The sequence below is a fragment of the Danio rerio genome, chromosome 9 (assembly GCF_052040795.2).
Source record: "Danio rerio strain M-AB ecotype USA chromosome 9, GRCz13ab, whole genome shotgun sequence".
Lineage (NCBI taxonomy): Eukaryota > Metazoa > Chordata > Actinopteri > Cypriniformes > Danionidae > Danio > Danio rerio.
Window position 1 is genome coordinate 13,632,076 of NC_141029.1, and position 16,633 is coordinate 13,648,708.

Here is a 16,633-nt window from a genome sequence, read left to right on the forward strand (position 1 = left end):
TTTGCAAAAGTCTAAATCTGCAGACCTCTAGTGAGTGGGTGTGGGAATCGTGCAGAAGCAGAAAGAAAAAAATCAAGCCTTTAACTCATATAGTAGCTTCTCGATAGAGAAAGACATACAGATTAAGTCAGAATTATTATCCCCCCAAAATTATTAGGCGCGTTTATTTTTTCCCCCAATTTCTGTTTAACGGATAGAAGATTTTTTCAACACATTTCTAAACATTATAGTTTTAATAACTCATCTTTAATAATGGATTTGATCTTTGCCGTGACAGTAAATAATAGTTTACTAGATATTTTTAAAGACACTTCTATACAGCTTAAAGTGACATTTAAAGGCTTAAGCTATATATTTTTTTGTGATAGTCTACAGAACAAACCATCATTATACAATCACTGCATGATTACCCTGACCTGCCTAGTTAACCTAATTAACCTAGTTAAAGGGGCTATTAAATTAGACCTTAAAATGTATATATATATATATATATATATATATATAAAGTTGCTTTTCTTTCCTGACACATTTAGCACACTGATTTAAACAGTAGCATGTAGATAAAGAGAATCAGTGGTTTTCACATATATTAATGAGTAGCAGTAACATTATGGAATATTAAACTTACCGTTTTTATTTATTTCGGTCCCTTCTTGGCATAATCTTACAACAGTGAACTGAACAATAGCATGATGAGAGCGATGAACAGAAATAAACACTTGGCCAATATTAATTTTAAGCATTATTATTATGCATTAATAAACTTATTGTTTGCATGTATTGATCTCATTTATTGGCACATTTGCCACATTGGTGACTTAAACAGTAGCTTTTAGACGGAGAAAGCCATGTACTGTACAACAAAAGACAAAGAAGATCAGTATTAGATATCTTTCAGAAATATGTTGTGTTGATGCAGCACTGCAGCATCTTTAATGATTATTTTATGTATTTCTATGTAGATTACCTTTACCGTTAAGACAAATACACAAACACCCAACAACAAAATTAAATTTCATTCTGTCTTCTGCTGTCAGAATAGTAATGGAATGTTTATGTTCAAATAAATGAACAAAACTGCAGTGCTGTGTCCTTGCTAACATCAATGTTACAAGTTTCAAAAAAGGGAAGCTATGAATTGTTGATTGGGTATTGATCTTAAAAACAGTACACTGTAAAAAAAAAAAAAAAAACATTGCCCATAGGTTGTGTTTTCATTTATTTTACATTTTAGAAATAAGATTCTGTATCAGGTACAGAAATAACCCTTATACCTTTATAAATACATTTTCACATTATATTTTCATAATTGAATTCAAAATAATACTCTATTACTTTAAACAGACAAATGATATTTGTCATTTTTAATTGTACTACTAATTTATTTTCATGAATTGTGATGCTCTTACACTGATATCAAAGTATGACTAAACTGGCAGCTAGCTGTCTGCAACTCTTACATGATCGCCCACTGAAGCTAAGGTGGTCAGTAAGCATCCTGGTCAGTACCTGGATGGGAGACCACATGGGAAAGCTAGGTTGCTGCCGGAAGTGGTGTTAGTGGGACCAGCAAGGGGCCCTCAACCTGCGGTCTGTGTGGGTCCTAATGCCCCATTGTTGTTAAAGGGACTCTATACTACTCAGTGAGCACTGTCTTTCGAATGAGACGTTAAACCGAGGTCCCAACTTTCTGCGGTTGTTTAAAAAACCCAGGTTGTCCTTTGAAACTGAGTAGAGGTCTAACCTGGCATCCTGGTCAAATTTTCCCACTGGCCTCTGACCATCATGGTCTCCTAACCACCTCCTTGTCATAATTGGCTTCATCACTCTTCTCCGCCAATCGGCTGGTGTATGGTGTGTGGTCTGGTGCAATATGGCTGCCATGAGGTCATCAAGGTGGATGCTGCATACTTATGGTGGATGAGGAGACCCTCCACCCCCCCCACCCCCAACCAAAAAAATAAAATAAATAAAAGAATGGAAATATTATTATTATTATTATTATTATTATTAATAATACTACTATTATTAAACATTTCTGATGTGTTCAATTTGAGCCCACAACTGTGTAATTTATTTCTAAAATGGGCAAAATATCTGAACATAATCCATAATGCATTAGAAATGTTTTGTGCCCCTTTATACACTACAGCCATCAACATCATTCACTCGTAAGTCAATAGAAACATGGGCTGGCTTTAAAAGAAGAGCAGCCTCCTTTGATTTTTTAAAAGAAACATTTGAGAGAGCTACTTAACAAACTAATAAACAAAGGTTTGGTCTCTGTGATTGGCTATAAGGTTTCATACCCTGCTGTTTTCCCCAAACTCTAAAGCTTTGCTTTGGAGCCATCAAGTAAATGCTCCAATGTTTTACATTGGCGTGTGCTGCTCTTTGATTGGTCGCTCATGTTCCCTTCCACCTCTGTGTTGTGTTCAAGGCTCACAGTTTCTCACACAAATTACAGGAAACTGTCGCGCCTAATGACCTGTCTCACTGACTCCAAAACAAAGACGGGGCCCTAAATCCACAAATGACACCAATGTGATATTACACCCCCAGTCACACTCTTGTAAGTGCGCAAGCACAAGCTCAGTGCAGAGGAAGAGGATGTGAGCGTTATCCATCTGGCTCAGCCCTCATGCCCTCATTACCATCAGCAGAGACATGGAGGGTGGAGGGGATCCTCAATTTTCACCCCTGTAATTGGAAGGAATCTCTGAACCATCAGCGGTCCTTTATGGCCCCCAGTGGAGCTCTGTGTTTTGTCTTGAAGAGGGGCAAGCCAAGCTGAGACAATTTTTCCCCCCTCTTCTAGCCACTGAGGGACCGCTTTGCGCCTCTTTCTCGAGTCCAGCAGCCCTGGTTTTCGTTTAAGGATTGCTCGGTATAATGAGGAGTCCTGCAGAGTCAGGCATCCGCGGCTACGCTCAGGACACATTCATCTGGGCTTACGCTACCACTTGCTGGTGTGTGTGGCCGGATACAAACCGGTGCAGCCGTTTCAGGCTTCGCTCCTGTAGGGGAGCAGACAAAAGCCTCCCCCAGGGACATACAGCAGCAATTCTCCCTGCCTGGACTCTGATGGCACGCGGATACCGGTGATGATGCTACCAGGGGGCTTTTTCCCCTCCCTGCTCACTTGTCTGAACGCCTCGAATACAATAGTCCAGAGCCATGACTTCACCAAGCCTGTTAAACGAGTGGCATTATGATTTTTTTTTTTCCCTCTCGGTAACTCAGACACTGGCCTGGAGATTTGCATGACAGTGCGGCAAGAGAGTGAGAGAGAGGATTAATTCATTGGATACAGTTGGGGTGAGCGCGGGCCAGCTGCGGCGGTGATTGCGATCAGCCGACAGCAGAATTCAGCCCTGCTGGCTAGGCTCATGGAAATGAGGGCAGTCCCGTTGGCTAGGGCCCTTATCAGTCATCACGGTTTTGTGTTCTCTAAATACGCGGCAGCGCTCAAAAAGGTTGGTTTTCTGCACGTACGCTCGGCGCCCCTCCTATCCAGTGTTGTCATGACAGTGACTTACAGGAAGCTTTGTAATGGAGTTTGGTGTGCATTATGCTTGGACAGAGGAGCAGCAGGTGCGCAGGAGGCCCCAGGTGTTCTGTTGTTTCGCTCATAGTATAAAGCAAGGGGATTGTTTTAGGTACCCCCACACACACACACACACACACACAACCCCTCGTGGCGTGTCCGATTAATCAAGGTTTAGCTATTGATCAGAAGTACGTGCCCACATTCAACCTAATTATCCTCTGCGGAGAATGAACTCTTCAACTTCCTTGAGGCAGGAAATCATTTGGTAGGGCTGAAATACATCTTATGCTGATCCAATCGGCATCCTATGTTGTTGGCTGTGGAGAGAAATCTGGGTTAAAGAGGAATGTAGTGCACTGAAAATAATTGTTGAATAATGTCTGCTTGATATCTGGAGAAATATGTGGAGATACTTGTTCAGTAATTAGTTTTTGGATGGGGGGGTGTTTAGTGAGATAAAGTACTTGTAGAATTTGAAATTTTAACTTTAATCGAATGGATGAAAGAAAAACGTTGAAAAACTTGAAAAAGAAAAAAAATAGCATACACTACCTGACAAAAGTCTTGTCACCTATCCAAGTTTTAGGAACAACAAATATTAACTTGACTTGTAGTTGATCATTTGGTATCAGAAGTGGCTTATATAAAAGGTAAAGGCCTTTAGGTTAGGCTTATTTTACCAAAATAAAACATGTTCATGCCTTGATTTTTAATTATTTAATTAGTATAGTAAGGTCTGACTTTGCTTAGACAAAATAATGTATAGAATATAAAGTCATGGTGCAGTGGAAAAAGAATTAATATTGTGCATGACTCCCATGAGCTTGGAGGACTGCATCCATACATCTCTGCAATGACTCAAATAACTTATTAATAAAGTCATCTGGAATGGCAAATAAATCGTTCTTGCAGGACTCCCAGAGTTCATCAAGATTTTTTGGATTCATCTTCAATGCCTCCTCCATCTTACCCCAGACATGCTCAATAATGTTCATGTCTGGTGACCGGGCACCAATCTTGGAGCACCTTGACCTTCTTTGCGTTCAGGAACTTTAATGTGAAGGCTTAAGTATGAGAAGGAGCGTTATCCTGCTGAAGATTTTGCCCTCTCCTGTGGTTTAAAATACAATGGCCACCACAAATGTCTTGATACCTCAGCATGTTGATGCTGCCAATCACTCTGCAGATCTCTCGCATGTCCCATACTGAATGTAACCCCAAATCATGATTTTTCCTTCACCAAGCTTGACTGCTTTCTGTGAGAATCTTGGATACATGCTGGTTCCAGTAGGTCTTTGTAATGATTGGGATACAGTTAACCAGATGATTCATCTGAAAAATGTACCTCCTGCCACTTTTCCAAATGATCAACTAGGAGTCAAGTTACTATTTTGTTGCTCTTACAACTGGGATCGACAACAAGACTTGTGTCAGGCAGTGTACAGTATTGCAAAAAAAATAAATTTGTAAAAATGTGCAGCATGAACTGTATTTGTTTGTCTTTTCTTTTTGTAATCAGTCTCATAAATATACATATCAAGAATAATTATTTATCTGACTATATATTGGTTATTGAGTGGTTAACCAGTTGTGGTTATCATTTATCAATATCGGCCAAAATTTCCAAATCAGTGCATCCTTAGTAAAAAAGTTTTAATTTATACTAGTTTTAAACAATAGTAAACCAAACATTATTCATATAAAATGTAGCACAGCTTATACAAGATGAAGGTGTAGATGTTTTTTTCTTCTTCAGTTAAACAATCAAGAATCCACCAAGCATTTTTATGTCTAAAACATAGACATGTAATAGACCTCTAAACCTAGACAACTTTAAGTTAGGCTGTCTGTGAATATCTAATAGACCCTTTTCCCATTTCTGGGTTTCTCAGCACCGGAAGTCATCATAGTTGGGTAAACTTAGTGCGCAGCGAATGGGCCAGTACAACAAATATTTTTTATCTTCCTATTTGCTGAAATAACAAAATAAAAACAAAACAATGGTGTTATCAAGACTTTCAGAAAAAGGGGAAAATAGTGTGAGACTGATGACGGCAGGCAGAGAACGTCAAATTTACTCTTAACCCCATTGACGCTGCATTACAAACACCTTGCATTTAATTGTAACTTGTATAATTATATGCAAAGATGATTTAACACACACATCAATGTCTGTAAATGTTCATATGTTGTTTTAAAAATTTAAGTGTTAAAAACTTTTAAGTATTTAAAATTAAGATGACTGTTAAACGCTTCATAAGTCATGTGATAAGACATCTAAGAATACCCCAAATATAGACTATAGAAATGAATGACTGTCTATGAATTTTCTATATGTTTTATCCCATTAAGATTTCAGTGAAACGGAAACAGCAGTGAGCCTTTTCTTAGACATTGTGATGTACATCTGAGTAAAAAAAAAAATAAATAAATAGGGACTTGGTTGTGTACATCAGTTGATGACTTAAAAATTAAGGCAAATGAACCTGACCTGCAGGCCTGAAAATCCAGCCAGTTTAGTCCAGTCAAGTGGCATTTTCTTTTAAAATGAATGAAACATACATGGATGAATGGTTTACAGTAAGATCCATAAAATAAAAAAATAGCCACCTGGGAGTGTTTTCAAGATGGCTACATTTACAGCTGACTCGCCTTAAAGGGACTTGTGTGAATAATGCTGAGTTTGCTTTTCTGCAGTGTTTACGTAGGCCTTCCAGGAATATGTTGTTAATAATCTCATTTCTTCTTCTCATTTTGTGTGTCGGCAGCTGCTCAGAGTGAAGAGCGCGAGCGGGAGTGTGCTTTTAATGACCAGCACCAGCAGGTGGATGAGCAGAGTGTGGCAGGTGACTGGCACATCACCAGAGAAAATAACACCATCCTGTGCAGCAAGAGCAGCCGCTGCTACGGCCTCTGGGAGAAAACACATGACGGAGAGATCCGTCTGGTCAAACAAGGTCAGAATCAACTCCAATACACACGCAAACCTCGGCATATATACCTTAGACGTCCTTCTGTTGACTTTTCACTGTTGCTCTTAAAGGGATGGTTCAGCTAAAAATGAAAGTTGCTCGTTATTTTTTCTCATGTTTATTCAGAATATGACCAACAAATAGTAACTAAATGCTAGTTTGCCAAAAAAATTATTTTCAAACTTTGGATTCAGTGTAATGAAAAAAGTTACTTTTGAATATACTCATCCTAATTGAGTACAGCTCATTTTGAAAATGAATATTTGTATCCATTTTCAGTAAATATAGGCAATGTATTTTGGTGCATTTAAGCAAAACAGATTTATTAAACTTTTTTATTAAACTTTTTTAATATTTATTATATATATATAATATTTTAGTCGCCAAACATATTTAGGATTTGAAAGAAATTACAATTAAATTCAAGCAAATATTGTTAAAAAAAAAAAAAAGAATTAGAACCTAAAAATTTTTAAACTTTTTTTTCTTTTTTTTTCTTTTTTAAATTAGTATTTAATATTTTTCTATAAAATATAAATTTGGGTGTACACATTTTTGGACCGTTATCGTAAGTTATTTTGATAGACAACCTCCCGATTTGGCATAGTGCTGACTAATCTAAGTTTCTTTGGTAAAATACAACAAACAGAAAAACCTATGAGTGGAACAAGGTTAAGGTACTAAAATGTTATATTTTAAATATCACACAAAATTTCTGTAGCTTAAATTTGTTTCATCCATTTGCTGTTCTACAAAGTTTCAATGGTATTAGTAGATGGCTAACAAATATGAACAACTGATCTGTAAATGGTGAGTTAATATATTAGGTAAGTGTTAGTTATTAGCTTATGTATGTTATTGGGACGTTATTCTAAAGTTGCAACTATTCCTCATTTACTAACAGTTAAGAATAGTTGCAACTTTAGAATTAACAAGTCTTGAGTAAGTAATTTACTAACAGTTTGTTCATGATCTATTACTAATTTATTAGGTATAGGTATAAATGATTAAAATACAGTTAAAAAGTCATTTATAACTTATTAACTAACAGCTTGTAAGTTATCTATTGGCTATCTATAAGGCAAAGTTATAAATAATAAACAAACTATTACATTTTATTTAACAAGTCATTTATAACCCATTAACTAACAATTTATTAATAATCTCATAACTAGTTATAATAGATAGTTATTTACAGTGTTATTGAAAACAATATTTAAAATTTGAATTAAAAAATGGTGAGTTCAGACATAACTTAAAAATGTAATGCAAGCTAAAATATATAACATTTAATGGCAGTGCATGCCTTAATAAAACAATTTAGCTTATTATAAATTATAGAAAGTTGTCATCAGTTTATTGTCATTTAAATAATCATATTATTTTACACAATTTAATCTTACAATGATTGAATGGACATGAGATTAATATCAGTTTATTGTCATTTAAATAATCATATTATTTTACACAATTTAATCTTACAATGATTGAATGGACATGAGATTAATATTATTTTAGGCTTCTTTAATAAAAAAGGATTAAACGCTGAGTTGGTATAAAATGTTCATGAATATAAACATTTTATTGCAAAATAAAACAATATAAAATGGTAAAAATGATATATATGATGTTAATATTAATAGTTTTATAGACATTAAGATCAAAATATAATATAATATAATATAATATAATATAGTATAATGCAAAATAATTAATATAATATAATATAATATAATATAATATAATATAATATAATATAATATAATATAATGCAAAATAATTAATATAATTTAATATAATATAATATAATATAATATAATATAATATAATATAATATAATGCAAAATAATTAATATAATATAATATAATATAATGCAAAATAATTAATATAATATAATATAATATAATGCAAAATAATTAATATAATTTAGTATAATATAATATAATATAATATAATGCAAAATAATTAATATAATATAATATAATATAATATAATATAATATAATATAATATAATATAATATAATATAATATAATATAATATAATATAATGCAAAATAATTAATATAATATAATATAATATAATATAATGCAAAATAATTAATATAATATAATAAAATATAATATAATATAATATAATGCAAAATAATTAATATAATATAATATAATATAATATAATATAATATAATATAATATAATATAATATAATATAATATAATATAATCATCTCTACTCATTGTTAAGAAACTCCAGTTTGTATCTCAGTGTTTCACTCCACCATCTGCATCTTTTCATCGCAGGCTGTTGGACTTACATTGGTGACCAGCAGGACTGCCATGACGACCGTTGCGTGGTTACCACAACGCCATCGCAGATCCAGAATGGCACCTACAGATTCTGCTGCTGCAGCACCAACATGTGCAACGTCAACTTCACAGAGAACTGGGTGCCCAGTCCCACCAGCACTGCCAACCGTAAGTCCTACAAACGCAGCATCTCTAGACTTCATCTGAAAGCCCCATGTCCCTGTCTGAGAGTCAACGCCCGTATTAGATTTCTGTGACGGAGGAAAACTGGTCTTGCAGGATCCATTGTCAACAATCTCAGCACAAATCAAGCTCTGTAATGTTCTTGTATCAGCATGTTGTGATGTCATTCGTTTACACATTTTAGGTTTACCAAAATTTATTAATATAAAATGTACTCACTCTCATGTTATGCTAGATGCAGGTGTAGATGTTTATTTTTTCTTCAGTTAAACAAAAAAGAGCCCACAAAGCACTTTTATGTTTAAAAGACTTCTAATAGACGTCTAAACATAGACGTCTTTAATTTGGTCTGTCAGCGAAGATCTAATAGACGTCTAAGAAAAGCCTAAATGGAGACTAGTCAGCAAACAGACAGGAAAGAATGACTACACATGTGAAGTCTGTCCAATCCCAGCAGGCAGACGTCATAAGATATTAATGTTAGGTTAGATTTAGGTTGTGACGTCAGATGACTAAAATCCAATGTCTAGCCAGGCTCTAAGTATAACGTTATTTTGATACCCAATAACGACGTTGATATTTAGTTTATTTAGGTTGTGTTGGAAAATGACCAAAATCCAACATTGAGCCAACATCTAAAATGTCATGTTGACGTCAAATACTGACATTTATTCATCAGGTATGGCAACCAAAATTCAAAGTCTGATATACGTCATAGTGGTAATGTCCAAACAATGTCAAGCTGTAACATCATTAGACGTTGATATTTGGTTAATTTTAGGTTGGACATTGTACGTTGATGTCTGCCTTTACATAGATGTCGGATTTTCATTTCCAAACAAAATGCAACATCCCACGACGTTAAGATATGATGTCAATCTGACTTCCTGTGCCTGCTAAGATCTGTCTAATATTTAATGACTAGTCTATTTTTAGACTTATTAAATTTTGACTTATAGCTCAATTTTAGCTTTGTTTGTTTTTGTCTATTAGATGTCTTTTGAACACAAAAAATGCTATTGATGTTCTTGATTATTCGTAAAATGCAAGTCAATGGCTTACAAACGAAAAAAAAAAAACTCCAAAATGAGTACTCAATAATTCTGATAATAGAGTACTAGGGATGGGTACTAAAACTCGGTACTTTATTGGAATCTGTGTTATATTAGAAAATACAGAAGGATTGATAAGTTCTGATGTTAATGGTTCTGCTTTTGGTACTGGAGAATTATTGCTGAATAAACATTACTTACAGTAGCATAATTTAACTGACCAAAGTTTTCTAATTTACCATGTTTGATATTCGTCTGCACAGTTGCCAATCTCACATGAGAAAAGCTTGTGTTTTTGCCCAATAGTACAACGGCGAGCACGTCAAGTATAAAAGCCTTCACAGTTCTCGGCTGTGCGCCCGCACTCAGTGGAGGCTTGTGCTAAGCGCACACACATAGCTTGCGACACAGACTCGCGTGCGTACACACACCTCGTAAGCTTGCCGAGTGGTGGAGAGAACTAAACGGGTTGTATTTCCCGAGTGGACAGCGACAATGCCCGTTGCAACAAACGCAACAAGTTGTTTTCATGTATAAGCGGAAACGCAAGCAATCTGGCTAAGCATCTTATAAAAGTAATTTAACCACAGAAAGACAAATGAAATGTTTTCAGCTGCCTAGTTAAAGGTACATCATCCACATTGTTATGCTAGCAGTCAATCACATAAGGTCTCTCTAAATTAGTATGATATTAATAGTTTAATAAACACACTCTTTCGGTTACATAGTATTGTTTTCTGCGGTAGCCTAAATAAATCTAAAACTAATTTTTATTAAGAAATTATAATAAAAACAGCTTATTTTTACATTGTTAACTCCCAAAAAACCTTCAACTCATTGATGTAAATGTGTTAATGAAAAATCATAAACATTATCTGATTATTTAACTGCCTTTTTACAACTAAAAGAGGGTACTGCAGGGAGCACAAATAACCAAGAAAGATCCCGACTTTGTTGATTTTTGTTGATTTTTCACTAGAAGAAAAAAGGTTAAAAACATTTTCCTTCAAACCATTGTACAGTCTTTTATAGGAAAAATTGTATTTATTTGTTTTACAGTTATTGGTTTTGCTTTATTTTACATAAAAAACTTAATAATAAACTAAAGTGTTGTCAATTCTGTTCAATTTGTTTTGGACCAGAAAAAGCACTGATAAGAGAACTGTTAATATACCAAACCTATAAGTGGTATCGATAAAAGTAGTAATACCGTTAAAACATTAACGATACCCATCTGTACCTTGAGGTCTTATGAAGTAAAACAGATTTTAATTTCTGAAATCTGCTGACATGCATTTTATAAATCAGCAAAAACCATGATTTTAGCCAAAACTCATATATTTTATGTTGTATTTAAGAAAACAAATCACCGGCTTTACATTTTAAATGTATATTGACAGTAAATTATTCAATTAATTTGAATACATTAAAGTTAGACTTAAGGAAGTAGCCACTTTTCTCGTTATTAGCTGCATTAAAATAGTTACACCTGTTGATTTTAATGAGGTATTTAGCATTAACCAATAAATCAATATGACTTAAGATTAATAAATGCTTTACAAGTTGGTTTGATCATCATTTTTGAAACTAATGTAAACAAATGGAACCTTATTAAGTGTTAAGGACCAATAGGTCTGCAACAATCACATTTTCAATCAATATCTCAGCCCTGATTGATATATATTTATATTTTTTTACAGTATAAAGTCCACTGAAAGACAAAGATCTGAATATTCTTTAGTTTAAAAGTATGAATGCTACATAGTTACTCAGTGTATTTTAAAGTGTTCGTGACTATAGACCAATACCTCACGTATATCTACATACATGTAATTAACAGCACATTAACATTTTTGGTAAACGATCTTGTAAAGTGAATAGCAACATCTCTGTAATGGCTGTCATATATCAGCTCATTTCGGCTGCTTTAAAGTAAGTGGGAGCCAGTTTAATTACTGCAGTATTAACAGTAGGCAGAGAACACTAGCTAAAATTAACTTGCACTAGAGCAACCGGCAGTTACATACTCAATTACTAACATTAGAGTACCTATGTGTGGGTGAGTATGATTTTAGTGTTGAGAAACACATTAATGCTAACTGCATTTAGCACATCTCCGCAGATAAAGACTGTGGTGCATTATGGGATGAAGAGCTATTCTGGTGTAACTGATTGTATAAATCACCCTGCATGGTTTTTCTGTTCGATTCTCTTCTACTAACTACTGTATCGACTGTGCTCTGGAATGTTGGATAAGAAAACTCGATAGTCTAATGGCAGTATTGACTTCTGCTCGGTCGATGGAAGGTCAGCGGCCTCTCGTCCACGAGGTCATGGCTTTTTAAAATGAATGCCCACCAGTTCTCTTTAGTATTCATATGCATTTCCATTCAGCATACGTGTGTCTGTAAGCACCTCTTATCTGTAGCTTTTAGAATTAGCACTAGTTTGGTTAACAACATCATAACAATGAGGTTTAAAGAATTGAGTGAACTTCGTAGGTTACTAGATATCATTATTTAACCACAAAGCAGCTATACATTGAATATTTAGCCCATATTATAACATACTTAGACTTTGTATTTTAATAATATTTAAAATAACTAAAATTTGATTATTTATTAAGCTTCCGTTGCTTCAAAAGTGCGGTTTAGCTAAATAAAAGATGGTTTGATGGTTTAAAGGTCTAAATTGATGTATTTCTATATTGGGAAACTTTTACTTCATTACATTTCGAAGCAAAGTGTTGTACAGTTTACTTTGCTACATTTCATTAAGGTAGTTGGCTATAACGTTATTTGAACACTCAAAGGTGCTATCTGCTGTCCAATTTGTGAATGATTTGATTATTTTCGCTTGACCTGAAAACATTTCACTGAACAATGTATTTGTGAAATAAACTCAACCAACTGCATCTGTTTCCTAGTAAACAACTCAAATGATTCAGTCAGAGCAGATCTCCAGTTTACGATTTAATAAGTCAAATGATTCAGTGTGAGTGAGTCTCTGGTTAAATATTCACCGATTCAAATAAACAAAGCAAGTCTTAAAGTTAGCTTCAAGTTTACACATTGTAGCATTTTTTGTTGTAAACAAAAACTAGGGATGCACCAAAATGAAAGCACTTGGCTGAAAAATCAGACACTGAAAAATCTCTGGATGTAATTAGCTAAAAACGGAAACCAAAACTGAAAATTCTTTGCAATAATAGTATATTATTTTATTAAATTGTATAAAGTAATTTTATTAGACTTATTAAATTGAACTTAACCACTTAAATAATGCTGATTTTACAAAACACACATTTTATCGGAAGTAGGGCTGCAACTAACGATTATTTTAATAATATTATATTATAATATATGATTATTTTTACAATTGATCGATGAATCGGATAAAAAAAGAAATGCATTCATTTCCAACTGTTGATTCAAAAAAGCTCATCCCTAAACTGTTATAATAATAAAATAATAAAATAAAAAACTAAGTAGTTTTGTACTGTTTTCAATCCAAATATCTAAATATTTTTAAATTAAGATACATACTAGACACATGTAATAGCATAAGAAGTTATGTCGTGTTTTCTAAAAAAAAAAAAATCTCAAAATTAAGTGATTGTTTGCTTAAAACAAGTTTTAAACTATTTGTGAATTGGGTAAGAAAAATAATCTTAATGAGATATAATTTCAAACAGAAATTTTACCAGTTATTTTAAGTTATTTTAAGTTTTACCAGTTTTACCACATAAACTAGTAAGTGATTTTGATCTACAACGTGAGATGGTTGTCGCCATGTTTACTTGTGACCGTGCGTTTGCCTCATTCATAAAAGCAGAACACGCAGGATTCAGCATGTAAATTCACCAGTTACTCCACAAATACATGCAAGTAAGTGGCTGGTGAACTTAGAGAAGAATAGATTCAACTTTCTCAGCGGGGTTAAGTTGGTTTTGTTTTTTGGAAAAAAATCCCTGAAAAAAATAAGCACTTTTCCGACGGTCCCTTACTGAGAGCTCTCCTCAGCGCGAGCTCTCTCTGGCTTCCAGGTAATCAGTCTATGATTTGTTTCCAGCTGTGTGTGTGCAATTAGGGAGAGAACTGGATTTGGTGTGTGTGTGAGGTGCATGATGGGATTTAAAGTCCAGTTCCATGATAGATTTGAGTTCTCCTGCTATATGCAACTGCTCGATTACTGGTGATTGTGACAAAAAATTATGTAATTTAATTTAATTTAATTTAATTTCATTTCATTTCATTTCATTTTTCATTTTTTTATTTAATTTTATTTAATTAAATTTTTAATTTAATTTAATTTTGTTTTATTTTATTTTATTTTATTTTATTTAATTTAATTTTATTTTATTTTATTTTATTTTATTTTATTTTATTTTATTTTATTTTATTTTATTTTATTTTATTTTTGGCCAACAAACCAATTCATGTTCGGCACTGATATGCTGATCCATGTTTCCACTTGATTGTTGAGCACAAGCTTAGTGCTCTTTATGGGAGACCAGATAGCTTTTTTTAAACTACTGTAAGAGTTTCCCGTTTGCTCCTCCTTTCAGTTTCACTGGTTCATAAATACTGTATGACTAGCTACTAGAGTCCTGCCCAGATGCAGTGCTGCTTTCTGCTAACCCACACAAGCGTTCATTTCCCATCCTCACTCTGCAAGAGCTGTCTAATGCCTCACCTCAGGACAAAAAGCATGGCTTTACTTCATTCTTTGTGCCCTCCTCTCATTCTCCTGCTCGCTCTCTCAGTTCTTTTTCTCCTTTTGTGTCGCCTTTGAGAGTGTATCTAAAGAAGTGCCGGATGGCCCTGCTAAAAGGATAGAAATGAGTCACACCGCAAACGCAATCAAACAATACAGCGAAAAATGGAGTGAAATACAAGAGAAAAAAATCAATGGCTGTCAGACTTTGTGAGAGTGAGTTATTTGCATGCTGCTTCGCTTATTACACCTCTTTCAGTGCATTTTTTTGCCTCTTTTTCTCTTTCTCTGCTTAAGCACAACTTCTCAAGCGAAGAAGCACATTCGATTTGGGGAGGAATGGAAAAATAAAGGGTTTTAGACTCCTTAAAGCCCGTCGTTAATGAATGCATGTTGAAACTTTGAAGGCACGACCCTGGAAATGAACTTTGCACAACAACATTCGAATTAATCTGTCTCGAAAGACAAAATGAGAGGTCGAATGTATTAATGCGTGATAGGGGGGCCCGCCGTTTGGCGCCATGCCTGCGGGAAGAGGCCACCGGGTTTGAGAACTAAAGAATCTGCGTCATCCAATCGCCTTTCTGCTTTCAGATGTTGTCGGGCAGAATACGTGCGCACATCTGCGTGCGTCTTTTGGCTCTGGACCGTTTGTCCCCTCATTGCTGCCACAGAGCTGGTCAAGTCCTCCTTTTTTGTCGGTTACACTGTATAACAGCAGGGTGCACATCAGGGGCATGATCTGTATCCAAACCCCATCCGGCGCAGCTGTCTCTCGCCGCTGTCCACAGACATGCCAGCAGACACCAGACTGACATTATCGACAGCACATGCGAACAGATTCTGCAGCCTAGTGCAAAATGTAGCACTCGCACAGACACTTGCATTGATGGACGCTGTCTACACACACTAGGGCTGTACGATATTGTAAAAATCTGGCGTTGCGATATTTTGTTTCTCTCTAATATATATTCTGACATATATCAGTTGAATTGTAAATAAAGTTGAAATGAATAAAGTTGAAATGTAGCTCTTGATGGAAACATTTAATTCATTAAGATAAGATTGGAACAAAGTCTTTGTATGAGGTGTTTGTGTAAATTATAATAAATTACAAGCATATATACAGTGGGGGGATATTTTTTTCTGGGAAAATTATTCTTGAGCTGTTGACATAGAATTGAACCAGATTTTGGTCAAAACCCAAACAATAAAAACATAAAAATATAACAAAACAAAATATATAATTTTTTTTTATTTTTAATAACAATAGAATGACAAAAGAAGAAAGTACTGACCTACTTAAATGTATTTAATGGGTTTTTGGTGATGGCAGCTTAAAGACAGTGTAAAATTCTTGATGGTTCTGTGGGTCTCGTCTATCAAATCTGATCTTTAGTTTGTGTTTTCTAATGTCTTCAAGCCAGGAGATTGGCTGGGCCATTTTACATCTTGATATCTTTCTCTGAAAGCATTTGAGAGTGATATTGGCTGTGTTTTGCATCGTCTTGCTGAAATCCCCACCCTGGTTTCATCTTCATCATCTTGTTGATGTAGATGTTGGACTGAAGCAACTAATATTTATTACAATGACAAAAAGCAGAGGATTGCTGAATAACTACTGAAAGATTTCAGCTGCTGCCTGGGCTTTCCATGTCTTTGTACACTCCCTTTCCTCATGTATTCAATACTTTTCCCCTGCGTCATTTCACTTTTATTACACATAACTTCATTTGTAAACTAATTCGACTCATTTTCTTTGCATATATGCGTTTCTTTGGATGTTATCAACATCTGGTCAAAAAAGTTTAACTTTAAAAATATGTTTTCTTAGAAAAATACAACAGACAACTTA

General features: G+C 34.4%; 2 protein-coding genes across 2 annotated transcripts in view; one reads left to right on the forward strand and one right to left on the reverse strand.

The window, feature by feature from the left end:
- LOC141376079 (uncharacterized) overlaps positions 1-16,633 on the reverse strand; it is a 996,984-nt gene that overhangs the window by 703,455 nt on the left and 276,896 nt on the right. The gene's annotated exons all lie outside the window — the stretch shown is intronic.
- Positions 1-16,633, forward strand: part of bmpr2b (bone morphogenetic protein receptor type 2b) — a 169,540-nt gene that overhangs the window by 71,892 nt on the left and 81,015 nt on the right. Inside the window, 2 exon segments of the mRNA NM_001039807.1 lie at positions 6,319-6,507; positions 8,822-8,995. Of these exon segments, the coding sequence (NP_001034896.1) occupies positions 6,319-6,507; positions 8,822-8,995 (363 nt within the window).